This window comes from Mercurialis annua, linkage group LG6 (genome assembly GCF_937616625.2).
Source record: "Mercurialis annua linkage group LG6, ddMerAnnu1.2, whole genome shotgun sequence".
NCBI classification, from domain to species: domain Eukaryota; kingdom Viridiplantae; phylum Streptophyta; class Magnoliopsida; order Malpighiales; family Euphorbiaceae; genus Mercurialis; species Mercurialis annua.
The window spans coordinates 42,736,100-42,756,473 of NC_065575.1; the positions used below are offsets into that span (position 1 = coordinate 42,736,100).

Genomic DNA, 20,374 nt, shown 5'->3' on the forward strand with positions numbered 1-20,374 from the left:
CGGGTGCGCGGTTTAACAGGTTCGATGAGGAGGCTGCGAGAGCCAATCCCTCGTTCACCGAAGGAATGTTGTTTGATAATAGGCACCAGTTCAAGAAGGCCTGCAGGGAGTGGGGAATAGTCAACAGGTATCAAGTTTGGTTCCCCACTAATGAGAAGACGCGGGTTAGGTGCAAGTGCTATGCCAAGTGTGGTTTTTTCGTCTTCGCTTCAAAACTAGATATGGCAAATCCGGAAGACGAGACATTCCAAGTGAAGAGCTTTTTCTTGGAACACACTTGTCCTAAGAGGACAACCAACTTCCACGTCACAAGTTCGTATCTGGCAGATAGTTTTTTGGAGGAGTTCAGAAACAATCCCGACTATACCCCTGAGCAGTTTAAGGGCAAGATCCAAAGAGAGCTGAAACAGAACATCCCAATCCAGAAAGCAAGAAGAGCTAAGAGGAAGGCTTTGGATAAGTTGGAGGGGGATGAAGATGGACAGTATGAGAAGATGTATGACTACAGGAGGGAGGTCCTTAGAACAAATCCTGGCAGCACTGTCGAGTTTAAAGAGCCGAGAGGGAAATTTCAAGGCATGTATGTCTGTTTTGATGCGATGAAGCAGGCTTTCAGGAATGGCCTTAGGGAGATTGTGTGCCTTGACGGTTGTTGGCTCAAGGGAAAGTATGGGGGTCAGTTGCTTTCTGCAACCGGTATTGACCCGAATGATTGCATGTACCCCCTTGCAATGGCGTGGGTGAAGGTGGAGAACACAGATTCTTGGATGTGGTTTATGGAGCTGCTGAAGGCGGATCTGCACTTGGGCAACAGCACAGTTTTTATGTCTGATAAACAGAAGGTAATTTCTTTAATCCAGAAGCTTGTTTTGTTTCTTGCTCTCTTTGGTGTATAATGTGCAGTTGATGTTAGGATAAACTCTAGGGATATTTGTAGATGACATATTCATAGTTAAAGGTCCACACTGAATGAGTTTAAAATGTTTAGTGTCCACTGCTGATTTGAAATTTGTAATCCAGGGTCCATAGTTGATCATTCTGTTATGATGGTTCACATGCAGGGGTTGGTCAACGCCGTGAAGGAGCTGTTTCCCTATTCTGAGCATAGGTTCTGCTGGAGGCATCTATGGTCAAATTATAGGTCCACATTTCACCATCAACACTTGAAGCCTCTGATATGGAACATTGGGATAGCTTCTTACAAATCCAAATTTGTTGCGGCAATGAAGGTTTTGGAAGACAGCCATGCAGAGGCATACGCGTGGATTAAGGCTAGACCAAGAGAGCATTGGTCTAGGTACTATTTATGTACAGAAGTGAAGTGTGACATTCTCCTCAACAATCTGGCCGAGGCGTTCAACAAGTACATCCTGGCTGCCAGAGTGAAACCAATTTTGACCATGTTCGAAATGATCAGAACCCAGCTCATGAAGCGGATATATGACAAGCAACTTTTGGGGAGTAAATTTCAGACTGATGTGTGCCCTAAAATTTTAAAGAAGCTTGACAAGATCATCGATGAGGGATGGAAGTACACCGCAACCCCTACCGGCGGCCCACAAGTTCAAGTTAGTGGTCCCGGGGGGCAGTTTGTGGTGAATTTGCCTGAAAGAACTTGCACCTGTAGAAGATGGGACCTGACTGGGATTCCATGCGTCCATGCCTGTGCTGCTATTCATGAGAACAATGAACACCCACGGCGGTACATTGATGACTGTTATAGCAAAGCGGTGTACGAGCGAGTTTATAGCTTTGTTATCAATCCCATGAATGGGGCTGATATGTGGGAAACAGACCCAAACCCCTTCAATATCATACTCCCACCCTCACCAGTGCAACAAAAGAAGAGAGGGAGAAAGGCAACGGTAAGGCGACTGGAGGCTGAGGAGCTTGAAAAGCAGGCTGCCGAGAAAGCAAGCGACGCACAAGCGACGAGGGCCAAGTTATCACGAAAGGGGCGTCTGCGAATTAAGTGTAGCGAATGTGGACAGTTTGGGCACAATATCAGGAAACATTTAAAGGAAAGAGGTCAAGCTTCGGGTGGAGGTGAACAGCAGCCATCTGTAAATGAAGGTGAAGGACCAATGGCAGAGAGTCAAGTAAGTAACTTTCTGAAATTTCGGTTGCCTGTGTAAGTACAATCTCCCTTCTAATTGTGTTTTTGTTGTAGGCTACTACTGAAGTGCCGCATGCGTCCCCAGCACACCAGACATTGCCATCTGAAACAGAAGCTGCTTGTAATCTTGACAGCCAAACGAGTGCAGTTGATGATGGTGCTCCACCCAAAAGACAGCGCAAGAAGAAGAGTAGTACAGAAGCGTCTGAAAGATACAAGGAACATCTGAGGAAAAGACCTAGGCAGGGCTAGATTTATTTTGTGCCTAGATAATGTTTATTTTGGACCTTATATTTTGTGCCCAGATACTGTAACTGAATCTGTCCTCAACATGTGGGTTATATTTATGTAGATTATATTTCTTGTCTATTTATGTAAAGATACAAGGAACATCTGTGAATTTCTTGTCTATTTATGTAAATTATATTTCTGTCTATTAATTTGCCGTTTTGTGATATATGATGATGTCAGTGAGTAGATAGGAATACTGCCATTCAAGTGCAGATTCTAAACAAATATCACTAATCAATCATGGACCCTGAGATTTGATAAATTGTTATCCATGGCCCTCATAGTATATAACTTATCCACCGTGGACCTGTATATTATACGTTTCATCACGCGTGGACCCTAATGTTTAGATATACGATCATCTATGGCCCTTTAGTTATTAATTGATATCAGCATGGCCTACTTTTGAATTTTAACAGCGCCCCACATAAATAGTCAATAAGTAGCTGGTTTTCTTATTTCGTTCTTCGTTTCCATCTCTCACCCATCGCTTTATACTTAGACTTCTAGGGTTGCAAAATTCCGATCTGTATTTTAACACGTCCGCAAATGGAACGGGTATCTCCACCAGTGGTTTGCGAGTGCGGCATCCCATGTCGTTTACAAATTTCGTCAACGGATAGAAACCCAACTAGAAGATTTTACACTTGTTCAACTGTAAGTAATTGATGTGCTTTACTGCATGTACTTAGCCTTTATTTCTTTGTTCAAATTGTTGCATGTCTGAAGCCTTTATTTTTTCGACCTAAATTTGCCAGGATCAGTGTAATTTTTTTGCCTGGCTAGAGAATGACATGCCTTACCAAATGTCGGTGGTCCGAAACTTGAAACTTGACCTCCATGTCATGACTGTTGAACTGGAGGAGGCCAAAAGTTTGCTTGCTGCTAAAAAGGACGAGTTCCAGGGATTGAAGGAGTCCCATGAAATGTACATAGACGAAAATCAGGGATTGAAGGAGTTCATTGAGATGTATCGCGATGAAAATGGAATCTTGTTTGAGGAAAGCGGTCTACTTTTTATGGAGATAGACATACTGAAGGGCCAGATCAAGGACATGGAGGTCAAGTATGCAGACTTGGAGAGGTCAACCAGGATCATGAAGTTTGGTTTTTGTGCTGCTTGTGCAGTTGCAGGATGCAGTGTAGGCTTGCATTGCATGAGGAAAAATTGAATAATTATTAACAGATGTAATGTTGTTTCGTTTAATGTAATGTTGCGTATTATTAATGAAAAAAACTTGACTTGTCTTATCATTAATTTTGTACAGTAATTATTAATTTACTACAGTAATTATTATAACTACTGACTTGTCTCATCATTAATTATGTTTACGAAACCCAACAAACCCATCCGTTGGTCATTAAGTATATACCCTTTGATTACCCCCATTAAGTACATCCACTGACTTGGGAAACAACACGATGGTTAGGTTGAATATGAAAAGACAAGTATCCAACTTATTTAAACAAGTTATCATGCTTAATTACAACCGACTTGCTTCTTACAAAGATCATTCTTCATATTAAAAGAAAACAAAGCTATGTCTGATAATATAGTTCGTTCATTTAATCTTGAAGTTATGGATTGCCCCATCTGCTGCGAACCGTTAATTCCTCCAATTATTCAGGTTTTTTACATTTCATTTATATGTTTTCATTTTTTGAATTTTTTGGTTAGTTTATTGTGTATCATATAACATTTTATTTTCTTCAGTGTGAGAATGGCCACACAACTTGCAGCACATGCTCTGTGAAGGTTAAAAATTGCCATTCTTGCACTTTGCCCATAGGATCAATGAGAAATCGGGCGATGGAAGCGGTCGTGGAGGCTGTTACAGTGTTTTGCCAGAACAAAATTTATGGATGCACTGAAAGCTTCAGTTACGACGGAAAGACAAAACACGAGAAGTACTGTTCCTTCGTACCGTGTTCATGCCCGCTTCCAGACTGCACCGTCAAAGGGTCGTCCAAAATGATTTATGGTCACTGCAAAGAGATGCATGCAGATTCTTTTATACCATTTCATTTTGGACGTAGATTTGGTGTTTCTCTGAACTTGGATGATAGGGGCTTACTTCTCCAAGAGGACACATCAGACACTGTGTTTGTTCTGAACAACACAACGTCTTCTTATGGGAATATTATAACTGTCTTTTGTCTGGGACCAATGTCAAACGGACGCTGCCCTTATGACATCGAAATAAAATTTACTGAATCCTCCGTTGACAGGTTTCATTCTTCTACGAAGAATTTTCAAGACACCAACAGTTACTACCGTTCGTTGACAGGGTTACTTATTGATAGCAGTGATCGTGATTTTTTTCCTGACGGGTTGGTAAAGATGGAGCTTTGTGTATGTCGATCATGGGAGCTTGGTTTGGAGGATGACATTTAATGACAAGGATGCTGCCCGAAGTCAAATTCTAGGTCTTGATGATGTATTAAGTTTTTGTGTCGTAACTTTGTTTAGAAAACTGAGAATATATAAGTTAGTTTTTTTGTAGTAACCTTTTCTCTTTGTTTAATATGTAAGACTTTTGATCAGTATGTGTTTTAACATCGTAATATACTAATTATTGTATGTTTCTTAACATATTATTTTTAGGGTCTTTACTTGATTACATAATACACGATCAAGGTCCTTGGTTGAACAAATAAATAAAGTTTAAGGTCCACAACTGAACACGGTCCTAAAGTCCAGGGTCCACGTATGATCGTTAAGTTTAGCTTCCTAAAAACCAAACCAACCAACACGTACAAACACAAATAATAAACGGGAATATCATAAGCAAACAAACAATAACGACCAATTCACAATAATAAACGGGAATATCATAAGCAAACAAACAATACTTCTCCAACATTTAATCAACCAGTGCAAAAATATAAATTCTCAGTATTAATACTAATTGCAAAATAAATATTAACCTAAAAGGTTACAACTGTTGAAGCATAACTTTGCACAAACAAGGTAACTCAAGTGTGTCAATCTTCAGTCTGAACCACCAGACTGCTGCTTCTCCAGGGGTTCATCAACAACTTCAGGTTCATCAACAACTTCACTTTGCAGCACCTCCACTGGTTCACCAAGACTTTCAATCTGCAGCACCTCCACTGGTTCACCGGGACCTTCAATCTGCAGCACCTGCACTGGTTCAGCCTCAGCAACAGCCTGCAGCTCCAATGCATCATCCCCATCTTCAAGTTCTTTCAACTCAAATAATGTTTGTCCAAATACAGGCCTTAGGTTGCACACGTCATCACAGCTTAACTTCCTAACATACACATCAACACTACCATCTTGTGCCCCAGCCAGTGCCATGTCCATGACATGGTCATCGTTTTCCATAGGAATTAATTCTTCAGTATACATGCCAGCCCGCCTCCAATAATACATTAGCAATCCCTGAACCTTCAATTCAAGTAACCACTTATCTAGACTATTTAATCCTATATCCTCAATATGAAATTTTCTGACAGCCACATCCTCATTAAAATAACCAAACCATTCAAAGTCTCCATTGTAGTTAAGAATAATTTCAAAGACCTCAAAAAAACGTTCTTCACTAGTAGCTGCGCAAACCAACAAATTTAAAAACAAACAAACAATTTTCAATTACTGAACAAGTAAAACCCAAACTGAAACAACATCAAGTGACAAACTAGAAACAAAATACCCGCAAAAAACAACATCCCATAAAAAATCAACCCCAAAATTCAAAATAATAAAAAAAAATAACAGAGACCAGAAAAATCATACCTTTTCGTTTCTTCCCTTCTCTTTCTTCTTTTCCCAATTTCGTCGTTTTTTTGGATCCCATTTTCTGAAAATTAACAGAGACAGACAAGACAAAAATTTAAAAACACTTCGGTAAATGAAAGACAATGTTGAACAATGGAGGAAGAGTGGGGAAGAATGCGAGAAAAATGAGAAAGATTGAGAGAAAAATGGGAAAGGAACTAACCCTAGGTCAGTGTCAGCGAAGAAACGAAAAAGCGGCAGTGAGGGGAAGAAGACGAAGCGTGGCGAAAATATTTGAAACGAAAATAGTGAAACGGAAGTGAGGGGAGCGAGTGGGGAAAAGGAAAAGTAGGAGAGAGAAAAAAATAAATTACCGCGGTTACTTTTCAGTCTTTTTTTTTTTTTTTTTTTTAATAAAAAGTCAACTGACGCATTCTTACACAAGCAGCAGGTGTCAGACATGCATGCAGGGGGGACAGGCGCCGCCATTTGGTGTCCGGACGAGAAATTGGATGCCACGTCGACAGAAAACGAAAAAATCGGCGATATTTAGTCTTAGGGGGTTTTGTGAGCGCCGCCTCAAAGTTCAGGGAGTTTACTGCCCGTTTTTTTACTTCAGGGGGTTTAGCGCCCGCACCCCCAAAGTTGAGGTGCCATGGGTGATTATTAGCCTATTTTGAAAGAAAAAAAAAACGAAATTCTCTTTCTCAATAGCCGATGAAAGTTAAAAACCGTGGGAAATTGGGAAGTTGAAAGTTAGAAAGTTGAAACTCTCTTTATCAACATTATTTATTTATTAAATTTATTTAAAATAAACATAATTGGTTTTATATATTTTAAAATTTAAATTATATATAAATTTATAAATAAATCATATCCATATACAAATTTCATGTGCAATTCAAAATTTTGTGATTTTTTTATAATGCATTATATTTTTTTATTTTTAGGTTAGTTTATAAATTAAATTATGTTTGTAATATCTTTATAATTATTTTTAAAAAGGTACGGTAGCTTTCTAAAAGTTTTCAAGACTTTGGACATTCCAATTCGGCCTAAGCTACTGATTTGATTTACCCTCCATTTGGTTTAATTTCACCATATGTGTCCACACATGGTGACCATGCTAAGGTTGGGGAGAGCAAATAAAGTAGGCGAAATCCATATTTAATTTTAGAAAATTATTCTGAAGCTCCCAATATATATCATAATTTATATTTTAATTTATTTTATTTAAAAATTAAATAATATAGTATTTTATTTTTATTTACATCAATAGTTAAATTCCTTCGTCCAGTTTCAGTGTTAGTCAACTAAGTTAAAGGACTTATGAGTTTATTAATTTTCAAAAATGAGAAACGGAATCGTTGACAGAAACAAATGTGGGAGACCATATTATTTTTTGAAATTAATTCTTTTATTCGGCTAACTAATACCAAAAATTGACGGAAACAAAAATGTGGGATTATATCGTTTAATTTTTAAACAGGAGGAATGAAAATATGAGTTATGATATATAACGGGGATTCTCATAATAATTTGCTCTTAATTTTACTTACTTATTTTAATTTTTAGAACTGGGATTGGGATTTATTATTGTAATTTAAATATTGAAATTTTAAATTTTGTATATTTAAACTCTTCTATCATAAAAATATCAACAAAATTAAATTAGATTGATAAAATCCGATTATAAAACTTACTTTCAACAAATATAAAAATACAGGGTTTACTTTTTAAAAGTAGTTGACATAAAAATGAAAATTTATCTCAGTCACAATAATAGCATACTGTGTATCCTCCCTAACACAAAAGTATAAAAGTTCAGTTGTGAAAAATGAAAACTAATAGGAAAGAGATATTATCATTTATATAAATTTACATATGTGTTTTTCAATGAAGTAATTAACGAGAAATTCTTAGATACACTCAGTTCATCACGTCATCCGAAAACTAAATCTATTATATTATGACATGTTATTAAAATAATGGCACTATTGTAATATTATTATTTAAAAATGCAAATAAATAATAAATAAAATTATAATAGTGCCGCTATTTTAATAACATGTCATAATGTGATAGATTAGTCCATTAATAACGTAATAAACTGAATCTAATTAAAAATCTCTCGTAATTCACATAACCATTATTTTTCTACTGTGATTGTGTGAATGGATCCGTAATTGACTGTGACATCCTATCTACTCATCCGAGGGGTAAAAAAAGAAAAGCATTAAGATTAGTTAATTGATCAAAACGACCCCACATTAGGTCTATTTTTTCAACTGTAATGATTTTGACGTTAACATTTTGACTGTTATTTGATTATTCCTTAAGGGGTAATGATGTAAGAAGAAAAGATACTACCACTGTTTTAAAAATTGAACAAAGGATCATTTCACCCTTCAAATTTGACATAAAATATAAAAAAAATTAAAATTTGCAAAATGAGTCATTTTTACGCTGACTTTAGCCAAATCATATCAAAGTCCTCCTCCTCAAATTTTATCCCCGAAGAAGCACAGAAACTTCGACGAAGTTGCGTGCCCGTTTCAAAAACGTTTTGAAAACCATAAACTCTCATAAACTCCCAAAAATTCATAAGAAAAACTTTTCAGGCCGTTTTCGTAATAGAAAAAATTATATAGTTATAAAATATCTAAAACAATTTCAACTAATAATTTTTTTAAAATCAATTACCTACAATTTTTATTACTTATTTTATTTACAATAAAACTTATCTTCTTATTTTTACTGGATTTAATTATGTTTGATTTATTTTATTAATTAACATAAATGTATAAATAAAATTTATTATATATAATATTTTATAATTTTAATATTATAAATATACCCCTATATTTTTTATTATTTACATGTTTCCCCCACGCTTCGTGTCCATTTTAAAAATTTGTTGTTTCTCCGTGTCTATTTTGTGTCGTTTTCGTTTCCCATTTCCGTTTCCGTGCTACCGAAAGTGAAACACATCCTCCATTAAAAAATGATAAATAGTTTAAAATGATCTTTAATATTTCTCTCATTCTTTAAATTAGCGTTTAATGATGTTTAAATATCAATTTTACCCTTATAATTTAAAAAGTTCATAAATTATATAAATATTTAATTAAAAAATTAGGGACTTTTTATGCACTTTTTACATTTATTCTAAACTAAAATTTTGAACTCTATTTTTCATCTTCCTTATACCCGCCGCACCACAAATAAATCAATTTGTCTGGACTTTTAAATAAATCTACTACTTATTCATGTCAGGACATAGTTTAAAATTAATTTTTTTTTAAAAAAATTACGCCTCCGACTGCCTGTGATCAAGGCGAGGCACAATTCCGCCTGTGCATATCTCCCCAATGTATACATTATGTATATATTATTTTATAATAATTCTATATATTTGAAATTAAAATAAACATTTAAAACTTGAATTAATAAATAAAAAATCGTACAATTTTTGTGATTTAACCCATTTAATATTTTTATGGTAATTTTTATTGAAGGTGATTGAATTAGCAAAATCTATTCTAAAGTTCTTGTACTTTTATTTTTCTTTACTTCGTCCTTAGACGTTTTTGTTTCTTTATTTGATTCTTATACTTTTAAAAATAATTTTATAAAGTTTTTTATTAATTAAAATGCAGAATTTGAGAGATCAAGTAAAGTTATTTTTGAAAGTATAAAGACTACGTAAACAAATAAAAAGACTTATACAATTATTTTTAAAAGTACAGGAATCAAGTAAATAAACAAAAACGTCTAGGGACGAAGTAAAGAAAAAAATAAAAGTATAAAGACCTTAGGATAGGTTGAGCTATTGAATTATCTTTTAAATTTTTTTAATGTATTAAACAAACGTGGCCTCAAATTCGAAGTCTAACCAGCTTATGTAATTTGATTCTTAAGATTTTGGTAATGATGGAAAAGGATGTACATTTAACACGATATATGCATTTCTGCTGCTGCCTCCATCAACATGCTTACTGCTCCAACATTGCTGCTACAAATTCCAGCTCATCAACAGCTAATTACAGCTCATTTACAGCTGGTTACAGCTCATGTAAAAGCTCATAAACTGTGTATAAATAGAGCTCCATATTCTAGCTTTAAACTTTGATTTTTAGTTTTACAATCCAATCAATATAGTTGTTTGTTCTCTGAGTTTGTTTTCTGATATGGTATCAAAGCGGGTCCGAGCCCGGGAGATGGCGTTGCCACCGGTGTTGCCGCCGCGTTTCAGATTGAGTGTTTCTTCTCCGGTTAACTGTACTGGATGTCCAGTCCCAGCAGTTCCGTGATTTCAGATTTATTGATTTGTTTCTTCTCCGTTGTATCGATCTGGATGTCCAGCCCCAACGATTCGGATTGAGTTTATTGTAGTTTACGAGCATTGCTATCAGTGTCTCAAATTTCAGTTTCAAGTTTCGTTTCAGTTCATCGCTATCGGTGCTGAAGATTCAAGCCCTCTGTTGAATCGTTGCTATCAACGATTTCAATTTCGATTTCAGGTTCCTATTCGATTATTCGGTTCGCTGTTGTCGATTACTTTTGATTTCAGGTTATTTCTCATCAATTTTTCTTCGATTAATGTCTGTTCTCTTTCTGATTCATAAATCAGGTCTGGTTCTATCAAATTCCTTTGAGTTTTATATTTCGATTCTGTTTTATTATGTCTCAGTTCAATGTTGGAGCAGTAAGCATGTTGATGGAGGCAGCAGCAGAAATGCATATATCGTGTTAACATTCAGTTCAAAGCAAATTGAACTAAATTTTTATGGAGTAAAATTTTGGAAAAGTTGTAAAATCAACTCAAAATCGGAACACACTAAATCATTTATTTTTATATCGATTCAATTTATTTTAAAATCTAACCGATATTTTTATGATTAAAACACCGAACATTCAATTTTTTATTATCAAACCGTACGAAACCGAAATAAACTAAATTTATAATTCGATTCGGTTTTTTAATTCGGGTTGATTTTTGTACGCCCTAACTATGGTTGCGTGGTCCTTGTCAAGGGAAACAAAATTCACGATCATAAGATAAGGGAAAATAGGTTTCTTCCACCATGATAAGTAAGTGCGAAAGAAGCTCAATTTGATCATGTCATATCAACTGTTTGTTAGTTAATAACTCACACACACCGTGTCTTCCACAACTCAAATTAAATCTCAAAATGAGAAATAATTATATCGTCTTTACAACTTTTTTCAAACAATGTTAATTATTATGTGGCAAATTTAAAAATAATTAAAAAGTTGGATAATACTGGATTTTATTTTCAAGTAATGAGTTAAATCTTTTAATTATTTTAAAACTATACTTTTACTAATTTAGACGTCCGAATATAAAAAATTCCGATATATTTAGAGCATCGACATCATATGAAGGTGGCATAAAGATGAACACATGTAGTAGGGTACATTTTGTTTTGTGTCAACTTCATGAAGTCTCCATGAACAAATATATCTCAACAGAGTACTATGCTGACATTAGAGGGACTCCATTTTTCGTCATTTTTCACAATCATATCGAAAAGGCATTTAATTGTACTCTCTTTGTATGTTTTCATTTTTATGTTACATTTACATTAATCTCATTGAGATAAACCTTCAAACTCTTTTTGTAATATTTAAATCAAATTTTCTTTCAAAATGTCGTATTTACGGGTGTAAAACAAATATTGATGAGTTATTAGAGAGCGACTGAAAAATTTCCAGTTGAGTTCGATTCAAGCTATTCGATTTTGAACTCTAATGGAGTTCGAGTATCAATTAAAGAAACTCATCATGTTTTCAAGTATAGACAGTCTCTTATACACATAAACTAACAATTTATATTTTTACTATAAAGGCTTATATATTTTAAATTTAGGTGAATATTATCTTAATTGGTTTAATTTTATATTTTATAGTAGTTGAATTTAAATACGATATTGTTTAAATTTTTTTATAAAACTCGGATTATTTCAATGTTCCCCAAACTATTTTAAACTCATTCAAGTTAGAATTTGAATTTAAATTGTACTCCCTCCGTCCCATTCTAATTGACCAAATTTTCTATTTTGGGTGTCCCATTCTATTTGAAAACTTCTATTTGTAGAATATTTTTCACACTATTTTTCTTCTTTTACCCTCGTCAATTAATGCATTTAAAAGCATCTTTTTTAAAGTGGTGAAGCATTTAATATAATATGAGGATATAAAAGTAAAGTTACTAAAATTTCTTAAACAATGTGCAATGGGAATTTTCTCAATTAAAATGGGACAGAGGGAGTATAAATCACTCAAATTCAAACTTGGCATAATTTGAGATAAGCTCGGGTTATTTATAATCCTAGTAGATTTAAGGTAAAAGTTAATTCAATTATTTAAATTCTATTAAGAAATTTGCGAGGCATTAAAGTTCCATTTTTTTTGGAATCAACGTAATTCATTAAAAATCGAAACAATTACGGATGTAAGAATTTTGGGAAATTCAAAACCAATTCTGATAACCTGACATGGAACAAGCATCACGTGCTAACAAGTGTGTGGCTTGGTTCACATATCACCTTACATATACTAAGTAAATTATAAAACTGTTTCCATTTTCATTAGTTTCTCTGTTAAGCCACAATTCCCAGCAAATCATAACTATTAAATTGCACTCCTTCTTAGACAAAAAGTTCAGCCACGCAGAGCACCACTCCTTAACACTCGAAGCCCTATTCGACACGACCGGTAATTGAGCCAATTTTGAATTGAAATTTTTACGGTTATGGATGCCTAACATTTTGAGACGATTGAAAAGGAATTCGACTTAGTAAAGCGGACAAGGTCAGATAGAAGCCTAAACATATTTGTTGGTTAGTTAAGAGATAAGGATTGGGATTCCCTCAAGTTTAAATAAATTTGAGAGGGCTATGTTCTTAATCTACACTGTTTATTGTAAAATAAACGGTGTACATTAACTTGATTAAAATTATACCTTTTTGATCTATACCGTTCATTTTACAATGAACAGTGTAGGTCGTGAATTTAACCTCCTCAAGTTCAAAATGAATTTGAGTGAATCCTAATCCAAGAGGTAATTACTAGTTAGGATACTTCATGCGTTAACTAGGAATAGTAACATATTTTGAAAAATAAAATAAAATAATTTTAGATCGTCTCCAAAAAATTCCTAAAAATAATCAAACGATGAAGTTTTGGAATTTTGATTTTATAGATATAAAAGCATCTCCAATGATGCTATTTATAATAAAGAGCATCTTCTATTAAGTAAAGAGCATCTTAAATTTAAATATTTGTTTTTTTTAATTTTATTTCAATAGACTTTCTAATTCTAACTCTTTATTTTATATATTTTTAATAAATATTAATTAAATAATTTTTTTATATATTAAATTAATAAAAATTAAATATATTAAATAGAATATATTTTTAATTTAATTTAAAAACTAAATATAATTATAAAATATGGAACAGAGAGTGAAAATTGGCTTTCTACATGTATAGAGTCAAACCCACTCTTTTCTCTAAATATACATAATAGCTAGTTTATTGGAGAGTCCATTAGAAATGCTCCAAAATAGAGTGTGTTTAACTTTCTATATGTAGAGAGTCACATTTCACTCTTTAATTCATATCTCTTCAATATAATTTCAAATTTTAAAATGATTTGGTTAGTTATTTTTGATAATATGACTTTTTATTGTCTAATATAACAAAATGTAAATTTAAAAATAGAAAAAAAATATAGCTAATATTATTTAATATTTATGGACAAAATAAAAATGAAGAGTCATAAATTAGGGAGTCTATTTGGAGCAAAATTAATAAAAGTATTATTTATATAAAATATTTTCTATTTTAAAAGAGTGTTTATCTCATACGTTAGTTGTGCCATGTAATATTTACAAAAAGTTAATAAGCATTTGCGATATGAATTTTTTTAATTGTTATTTAACTATTTTATTATTAATTTTTCCACAACGATTACGTGTAATAATTTTTTTCATTTTGTAAAAGATAATCTTTATTTATGTTTAGAGAATAGGTATTGACGGATACCGAATTCTGCAGTAAATAGAATGGAGCCGAGTCACAGGAGATCCGTTCTCGGGTGATACCGGACTCCCCACAAAGGTCTGGAGATATGAAGGGGACACCGAATCCCCTGAGATTCAGTGATATACCAACGAAGACCGAATCCCACATGATCCGCCCAAAAGCGCGTTAAGTCCGGAATTCGGGTAGACTGCCAAAAATGGAAGTATTCTCCTATTCGGACACAAACACCGAATATGGAAGGATAAACTCTACCTTAGGAAGATAAGACTATTTAGAAATAGGTTCCTAAATAGGACTATTATCAGATTAGGGTAGATCTCGACAAATCAGGAGAATCTCTACTATATTGCCGAATCCCTACAAAGTAGGATTCACTTACCTATTATGACTCTACAAGGTATATTCGAATACTATAAAAGGAGTACGAGGTATGCCTAGAATCACAATTACATTTCATATACACAAAACGCTGCTCAAAACTCTAAACTGATTTTAACATCGGAGAGTTAATTGGACAACCACCGTCCGATTAGTTTCTATCCTGTTTTGCAGGTCTTACTCACTGGCTCAGAAGGCAGGCTCCATCAGACATCAAACATAATCTATTATAAAAAAAAATATTAACTTAAAACCCCATTTTTTTAGTGTCTTGTAGTTATTTTATATATTTTGTTGTTTTACTTTGAATGACTTTAACTTTGCTTTTGACCTAATTATAATTTTCTGAAAAAAAAAAAACATTTTAAGGTCTATTTACTTTCATTATTTGTTTATTCGGTCAATTTTTAGAACTATATCTTTATCTAATTTTTATATTTAATTTGTTTTAAATGTTTAAGTTATTTTAATAGAAAAAGAGCATGCACTATGCTCACTGTAAAACATGTGTGAAACCGAATTTGAAGAGAAACTAGATAAATAAAAAATTTAAAGTATAAAATCAGATAAATAAAATTTTAAAATACAGAAATCAAATAAATAAAAATTCCTAAGTATAAAGACCTATTGATTATAAAAATTTAACTCCATTTAATTAGTATTTTTTTACATGATTACTGTAGCGGCAACTAAACACTTACGTTCATAAAAAGACCAATTAAATAAAATCCGTGTGATATATAAATATAATGAATACAAAATTTTGTAGAAGGACTAGATATGTAAAAAGATGAAAATAAAGGGCTTGAAGATGGTTTGGTAAAAAAATCAAAGGAGCAGCGTCTCGATCTAACGGCTTCTATGTTTTGTAGAAGTGAAACGTGGCTTAATCATGTCATCCCAAGTATATACAGCGCGTTTCTCATACAACGCCGCGTGCCCATATAAACGACACCGTCTCCCTCTGTTTTTTGTTTCCCTCATTTTGGTCCAGGCATCATGTAACAATTCTCATCAATTCTGGACCCTTCAATGCAATTACCATTTTAACTTTCTTTCAACATACCAGCACATTGTTGACTCTTCTAGTATCTTGGGGGTATTTAGGTCAAATCATCTGCTCTAACCACAGTTTTCAGTTTTCAGTTTCCATTTTCAAATTTGTAGAATCCCACACAGAACAATAAAGCATTTAATTTCATAAATTACCATCCTATCCTTTTGTCGCTTAGTTCCCCTGTCCATATCTTGGTTAACATTAGTTTCTTACCTCTATCTTCACCAGGGATAATTTAGAGAATTTCCGAAACGACGACGTCACGTTTAGATAATGAGTCCAAAAACAGTAGAAGGTAATATCTGTAAATAATGGGGCCGTTATGGTCAGTAGCCAACCACGTGGCAGTGGCTGAAAAGCACATGAACAGAAAATGGATTATATCGTTGACACGTACCCATAAGGTACAGATTTAAACACCAACGCCACGTATGATTCATACGTGGCAATTCAGTCCTAGTCAGTATCAGTCCTCCCCCTTTAAAATAGCCCAATCCTTCACTCTTTATCGTCTTCTGATCCTCACGATAAAAAACTTAAACCACTCCACACAAAACAAAACAGATTTAATTTCTTTCAATTTTTCCGGCAAAGAATTTGCCGGAAACTAGAAGATCAGCCGGAAAAAATGGAGATCCCGGGTTTAAAATACGAAAGTGAAAGAGTGATGATGTCATGACGGCGTCGCGTTCTTCGGAAACTTTAAAAAACCGTAAAATTAAAATTGTGGAAACCCTAAAAGCAAAAGCGACTTTTACTTAGCAGAGATTAGAAGTTATTCCATGGCTTTGTCTTTCGAATCCGAGACAAAATAATAGATTTCTTGTTTGTATCAGCTTTTTTTAATTTTGAAAAAGATAACGTATAGTTCTAGATTTCCGTGTCGATTCGGTTTCGCTGAGCGCATAGTTCTTGTGTTTTTTATTCTGTTAATATTCAATTCGAAGTCAGGCGTATCATTTCTGGTTGGATTTAATCATACTATAAGTTTCTAGTAGTGTTCTAAAATGGCGAGGAGAAAAAAGTGTTGAAAGCAATTCTGTTAGAGGCTGTTTGTTTCTCGTGTTGTTTGTTTGTTATCGTGTGTGGTAAGTTTGTTGATAATTGTCACGCTGATCGTGCCTTATAAATGAAGATCCAGCCGATTGATTCACTCACTCCTGAAGAGCCACCGGCGGTTCGATTTGAGCCGGTTAAGCCTGTTGCGGTCAAATCACGTCTTAAGTACCTTTTCGACCTTCATTTCCTCAGAAACTTCGTCGCCTCTGAAAAGGTTGTCACCGTCACCGGCGCGGTACCGTTCGGTGAGCCACATTTGAGTAAAGATAGCGGAAAAGGAACGGCGTCGCATGAGTATGAACCGAGCTCTGTCTGTTTGGATAAAATGGTACAAAACTTTATGGAGGACAGCAACGAGAAGCCGTCATCTGATGCAGTCAGATGTAGCCGGAACCGATGCAATTGCTTCACCGGTAACCGTAGCGATAATTCTGACGATGAATTCGACTGTTTCGGCGATTCCTCTTCTAAATTTGTTTCTTCCAGCGAAGCAGTTGAGATTCTAAAGGTAGATAACACATAATTTACTGATTATTAATTTATCATTGCATTTCAGTTTTTGTTTTGAACTGTAGTGTTAATTGATTAAACGATTTACATGGAGCAGAGCTTGGTCCCGTGTGCAAGTGTTTCAGAGAGGAATTTACTAGCGGATATCGCGAAAATCGTCGACAAGAACAAGATCTGTAAGCGTAAAGACGATTTTTGCAGAAACATTGTTATTGAAGGCTTACTGAGTCTCGGATACAATGCTTCAATTTGCAAATCTAGCTGGGAAAAATCTCCGTCCCACCCCGCAGGTAAATTTGATCAAACAAAAACAGAATTATCTCATAAATTTAATGCATTACAGTCATGAGAAATGATGGAGTGTATTGTGCAGGTGAATATGAGTACATTGATGTGATAATCTCAGGCGAGAGACTGATAATCGACATTGATTTCCGATCAGAATTTGAGATTGCTAGATCAACAAAGGCGTACAGGTCCTTGCTTCAGACTCTACCCTACATTTTTGTCGGTAAAGCCGATCGTCTCCAGAAGATAATCTCGGTAGTATCGGACGCGGCGAAACAGAGCTTGAAGAAGAAGGGAATGCACATACCACCGTGGAGGAAAGCTGAGTATGTTAAGGCTAAATGGCTATCTCCTCACACACGAGCTACAACACCGGAAAAGGAGGATGATAAACCTTTGAATGCCGAGTTAGTACCGAGTCAAGAGGATGATAACGAGTTGGGCGAGTCTGTGTTTGCTTTATCACCTGAGGATGGCTCTGTTCTTGGGTGGAAGCCTCCTGAAATTAAACCAAAGAGTTTTCTGATTGGGGCTAAGATGGTGACTGGTTTAGCTTCAGTTATCGAACCATGAAATTTTGGGTTATTTTTTTTGGTTTGTTTAATTTTTCTCTCCAGTTTTTCCTTTTTAATGAAGCCTTGGAGATCGGATATGGTATAAACTATAATGATATAACCCCATGAAAATCCCCTTGCTGTTTTTTGTGTAAGGGTCTGATTTTACTGATATTAATAAAACTTTTACTGTAAGAATATACATACAGTTTAACAACAATTTTGTTGTCCTTCTTTTTATATTTCTAAATCTTGTTGAAGCTCTGTTTTTATTTTCTAAGTATTGAATTTGTTACGGTGGAGGAAGATGGTACCAGAAATTAAGGTTGAAGATGGTAAGTTTCATTTTTTATTTTATTTAATGGTGGTCTTGTGTCGTTATCTGGAGGTGGATTTTATATTATTTCTGCTGACAGATGACAGGGAAGATCGGAAATTGATGAAGAAGATAGTACAGACTCGTGCAGTCTCGATTACTGTGAGGTATTCTTTAATTTTGAATCGAGGATAAAATCATTTTTAATGCTATGAATTTTGAAAGTTGATTTGGAATAGATTTTACTCAACTGGCTTTAAAATTTGTCATATGAGATTGGTTTAAGTTGTTTTTTTAATAGATTTTTATAATTACTGTTTTGAATTTGTTGATTCAATTGTTTGTAATTGAGTAAAATTATATGGATTTATGATGATAATTTTGAAATATTAAAATAATCCATAGTGGATTTGGCTGACGGTGGATTTCAAAATTTAGTTGAAACGGTCCTTAATGGAACAATAAAGGAGAGGAATTGTACCCTCTGTTTGGAAAAGAATTGTGGCTATAGAACAGGCCTGAAAATTACTTTTTATTGTTTGGAAGAATGTAGAAAATGAGAATAAAAGAATTTATAAAATATCTTTTATTTATTATTATAAACTTACTATTATATCCTTTTTGCAAAAAAAGTACGATAATACCCTCAAAATTGTGGAGTGGGTCTCATGTAATTTTTTACTCTTTTTTCTCTCTATTTTCATTCTCTTCCAAATAATGAACATTTTGGAATATTTTAAAATTGTGCACTCACATTTTCTTCGTCCCCTTTCTACAAATTTTCAAACAAAGGGAGTAGTGTGGGATTAAAGTTTTCCACATAAAATGCAAGTTAAAGTCTTGAGATACCTAACTTGTGAGGTGGGCAAGAATTGGTTATAATAAAAAAGCAGCGTGTTGAACAAATTGAAGCTGCTTATTTGTAAAGCAACTTAATTAGCTAGAGAATTGATTATGATTTTCGGAAATTAATTTAATTTTTCTCAAGCAGTTTGGAAAATATTTTTCAACTGGGCTAAAATATTCATTTTTTTTTCAAATGGATTGATTGTAAAATTAAACTACATTTTCTTTAAGTCACAAACTAGTTTGATAATTTATCTTGAAAGCATAGAAATGGATAAAAATAAAAATTGTACTATCACAATGGGAAAATTATACAATACAGTCGTGCCATATCATTAGTGAAAAGCAATAATACGAGAAATATTTAATGATAAAAAGACAGTAATTGAAAGATTTTGAATTGTAAAATGCTCATTGGCTGGTTATAAAATGACATGATTTTCAATTACAAATGCTTATTGTTTTATTGTAAAAATGATATGGATTAGCGGATAAATGAAAATTAATTTTTATGATCATTTTAATTTGATTTTACGTATATAAATATTGTGCGGTTTATAGAGAATGTGTATCTTGAAATTATATATCTAACTCATTAGATGTGTATATATATATTTAAAAAAAAATTAAAAAATTGTGGCGAAGTTTTAGAATTCTATATATTTGTTTTCCATTGCTTTTTCTTTTCATTTTGGTTGTATTTAATTTGATATTTCAAAAAAAAAATTCACTATTGTACGAATAAGTTTGAGATATTAAGAATGTATAAAATTTGATGTATTTGATCATACTATATTTTAAATGAGATAATGATGGATATAAATGAAAACATATTTATAGTATTTAATATACTTTTAATAGTATGTAAAAATAAATAAAATGATAAACTAGAGTTGTACTAAATTTAATCAAAATATAATCTATTTTGATGTTTCAAATTTATTTAATTCAATTAGGCTATTCAGTTAAAAATCTAGACAATGGAGAATCATAATCTTAATTTGATAATTATTCTTTTTATAGTTAAAGTTTATTATATTATTTTAATCTTCAACTTAACTAATCCAAATGAACAAATGTACGACACTGTTAGCACAACATCTTCATATATCTATAACTTTGTTAGATGCAACATCTTACCAAC

At 33.4% G+C, this 20,374-nt stretch overlaps 3 protein-coding genes across 3 annotated transcripts; 2 read left to right on the plus strand and 1 right to left on the minus strand.

The window, feature by feature from the left end:
* Positions 1-3,948: 3,948 nt before the first annotated feature.
* Positions 3,949-4,802, plus strand: LOC126687908 (E3 ubiquitin-protein ligase SINA-like 10). Its single transcript, XM_050382460.2, has 2 exons — positions 3,949-4,035; positions 4,122-4,802. Exons 1-2 carry the CDS (start codon positions 3,949-3,951, stop codon positions 4,800-4,802), a joined length of 768 nt encoding a protein of 255 aa, XP_050238417.1.
* Positions 4,803-5,217: 415 nt separating this feature from the next.
* LOC126653534 (uncharacterized) lies at positions 5,218-6,546 on the minus strand. Its single transcript, XM_056106399.1, has 2 exons — positions 6,168-6,546; positions 5,218-5,980 (listed from the first exon to the last, which is right to left on the minus strand). Exons 1-2 carry the CDS (start codon positions 6,226-6,228, stop codon positions 5,400-5,402), a joined length of 642 nt encoding a protein of 213 aa, XP_055962374.1. The 5' UTR covers positions 6,229-6,546; the 3' UTR covers positions 5,218-5,399.
* Positions 6,547-16,172: 9,626 nt separating this feature from the next.
* LOC126653572 (uncharacterized) lies at positions 16,173-18,288 on the plus strand. Its single transcript, XM_050347493.2, has 3 exons — positions 16,173-17,224; positions 17,324-17,516; positions 17,600-18,288. Exons 1-3 carry the CDS (start codon positions 16,787-16,789, stop codon positions 18,085-18,087), a joined length of 1,119 nt encoding a protein of 372 aa, XP_050203450.1. The 5' UTR covers positions 16,173-16,786; the 3' UTR covers positions 18,088-18,288.
* Positions 18,289-20,374: the final 2,086 nt, after the last annotated feature.

Coding starts and splice junctions, on each gene's coding strand:
- LOC126653534 (XM_056106399.1), bottom strand. CDS start 6,228: ATGGGATCCAAAAAAACGACGAAATTGGGAAAAGAAGAAAGAGAAGGG. Junction 5,981..6,167: donor AGAAGGGAAGAAACGAAAAG/GTATGATTTTTC, acceptor TGGTTTGCGCAG/CTACTAGTGAAGAACGTTTT.
- LOC126687908 (XM_050382460.2), top strand. CDS start 3,949: ATGTCTGATAATATAGTTCGTTCATTTAATCTTGAAGTTATGGATTGC. Junction 4,036..4,121: donor TAATTCCTCCAATTATTCAG/GTTTTTTACATT, acceptor TATTTTCTTCAG/TGTGAGAATGGCCACACAAC.
- LOC126653572 (XM_050347493.2), top strand. CDS start 16,787: ATGAAGATCCAGCCGATTGATTCACTCACTCCTGAAGAGCCACCGGCG. Junction 17,225..17,323: donor AAGCAGTTGAGATTCTAAAG/GTAGATAACACA, acceptor TACATGGAGCAG/AGCTTGGTCCCGTGTGCAAG. Junction 17,517..17,599: donor ATCTCCGTCCCACCCCGCAG/GTAAATTTGATC, acceptor TGTATTGTGCAG/GTGAATATGAGTACATTGAT.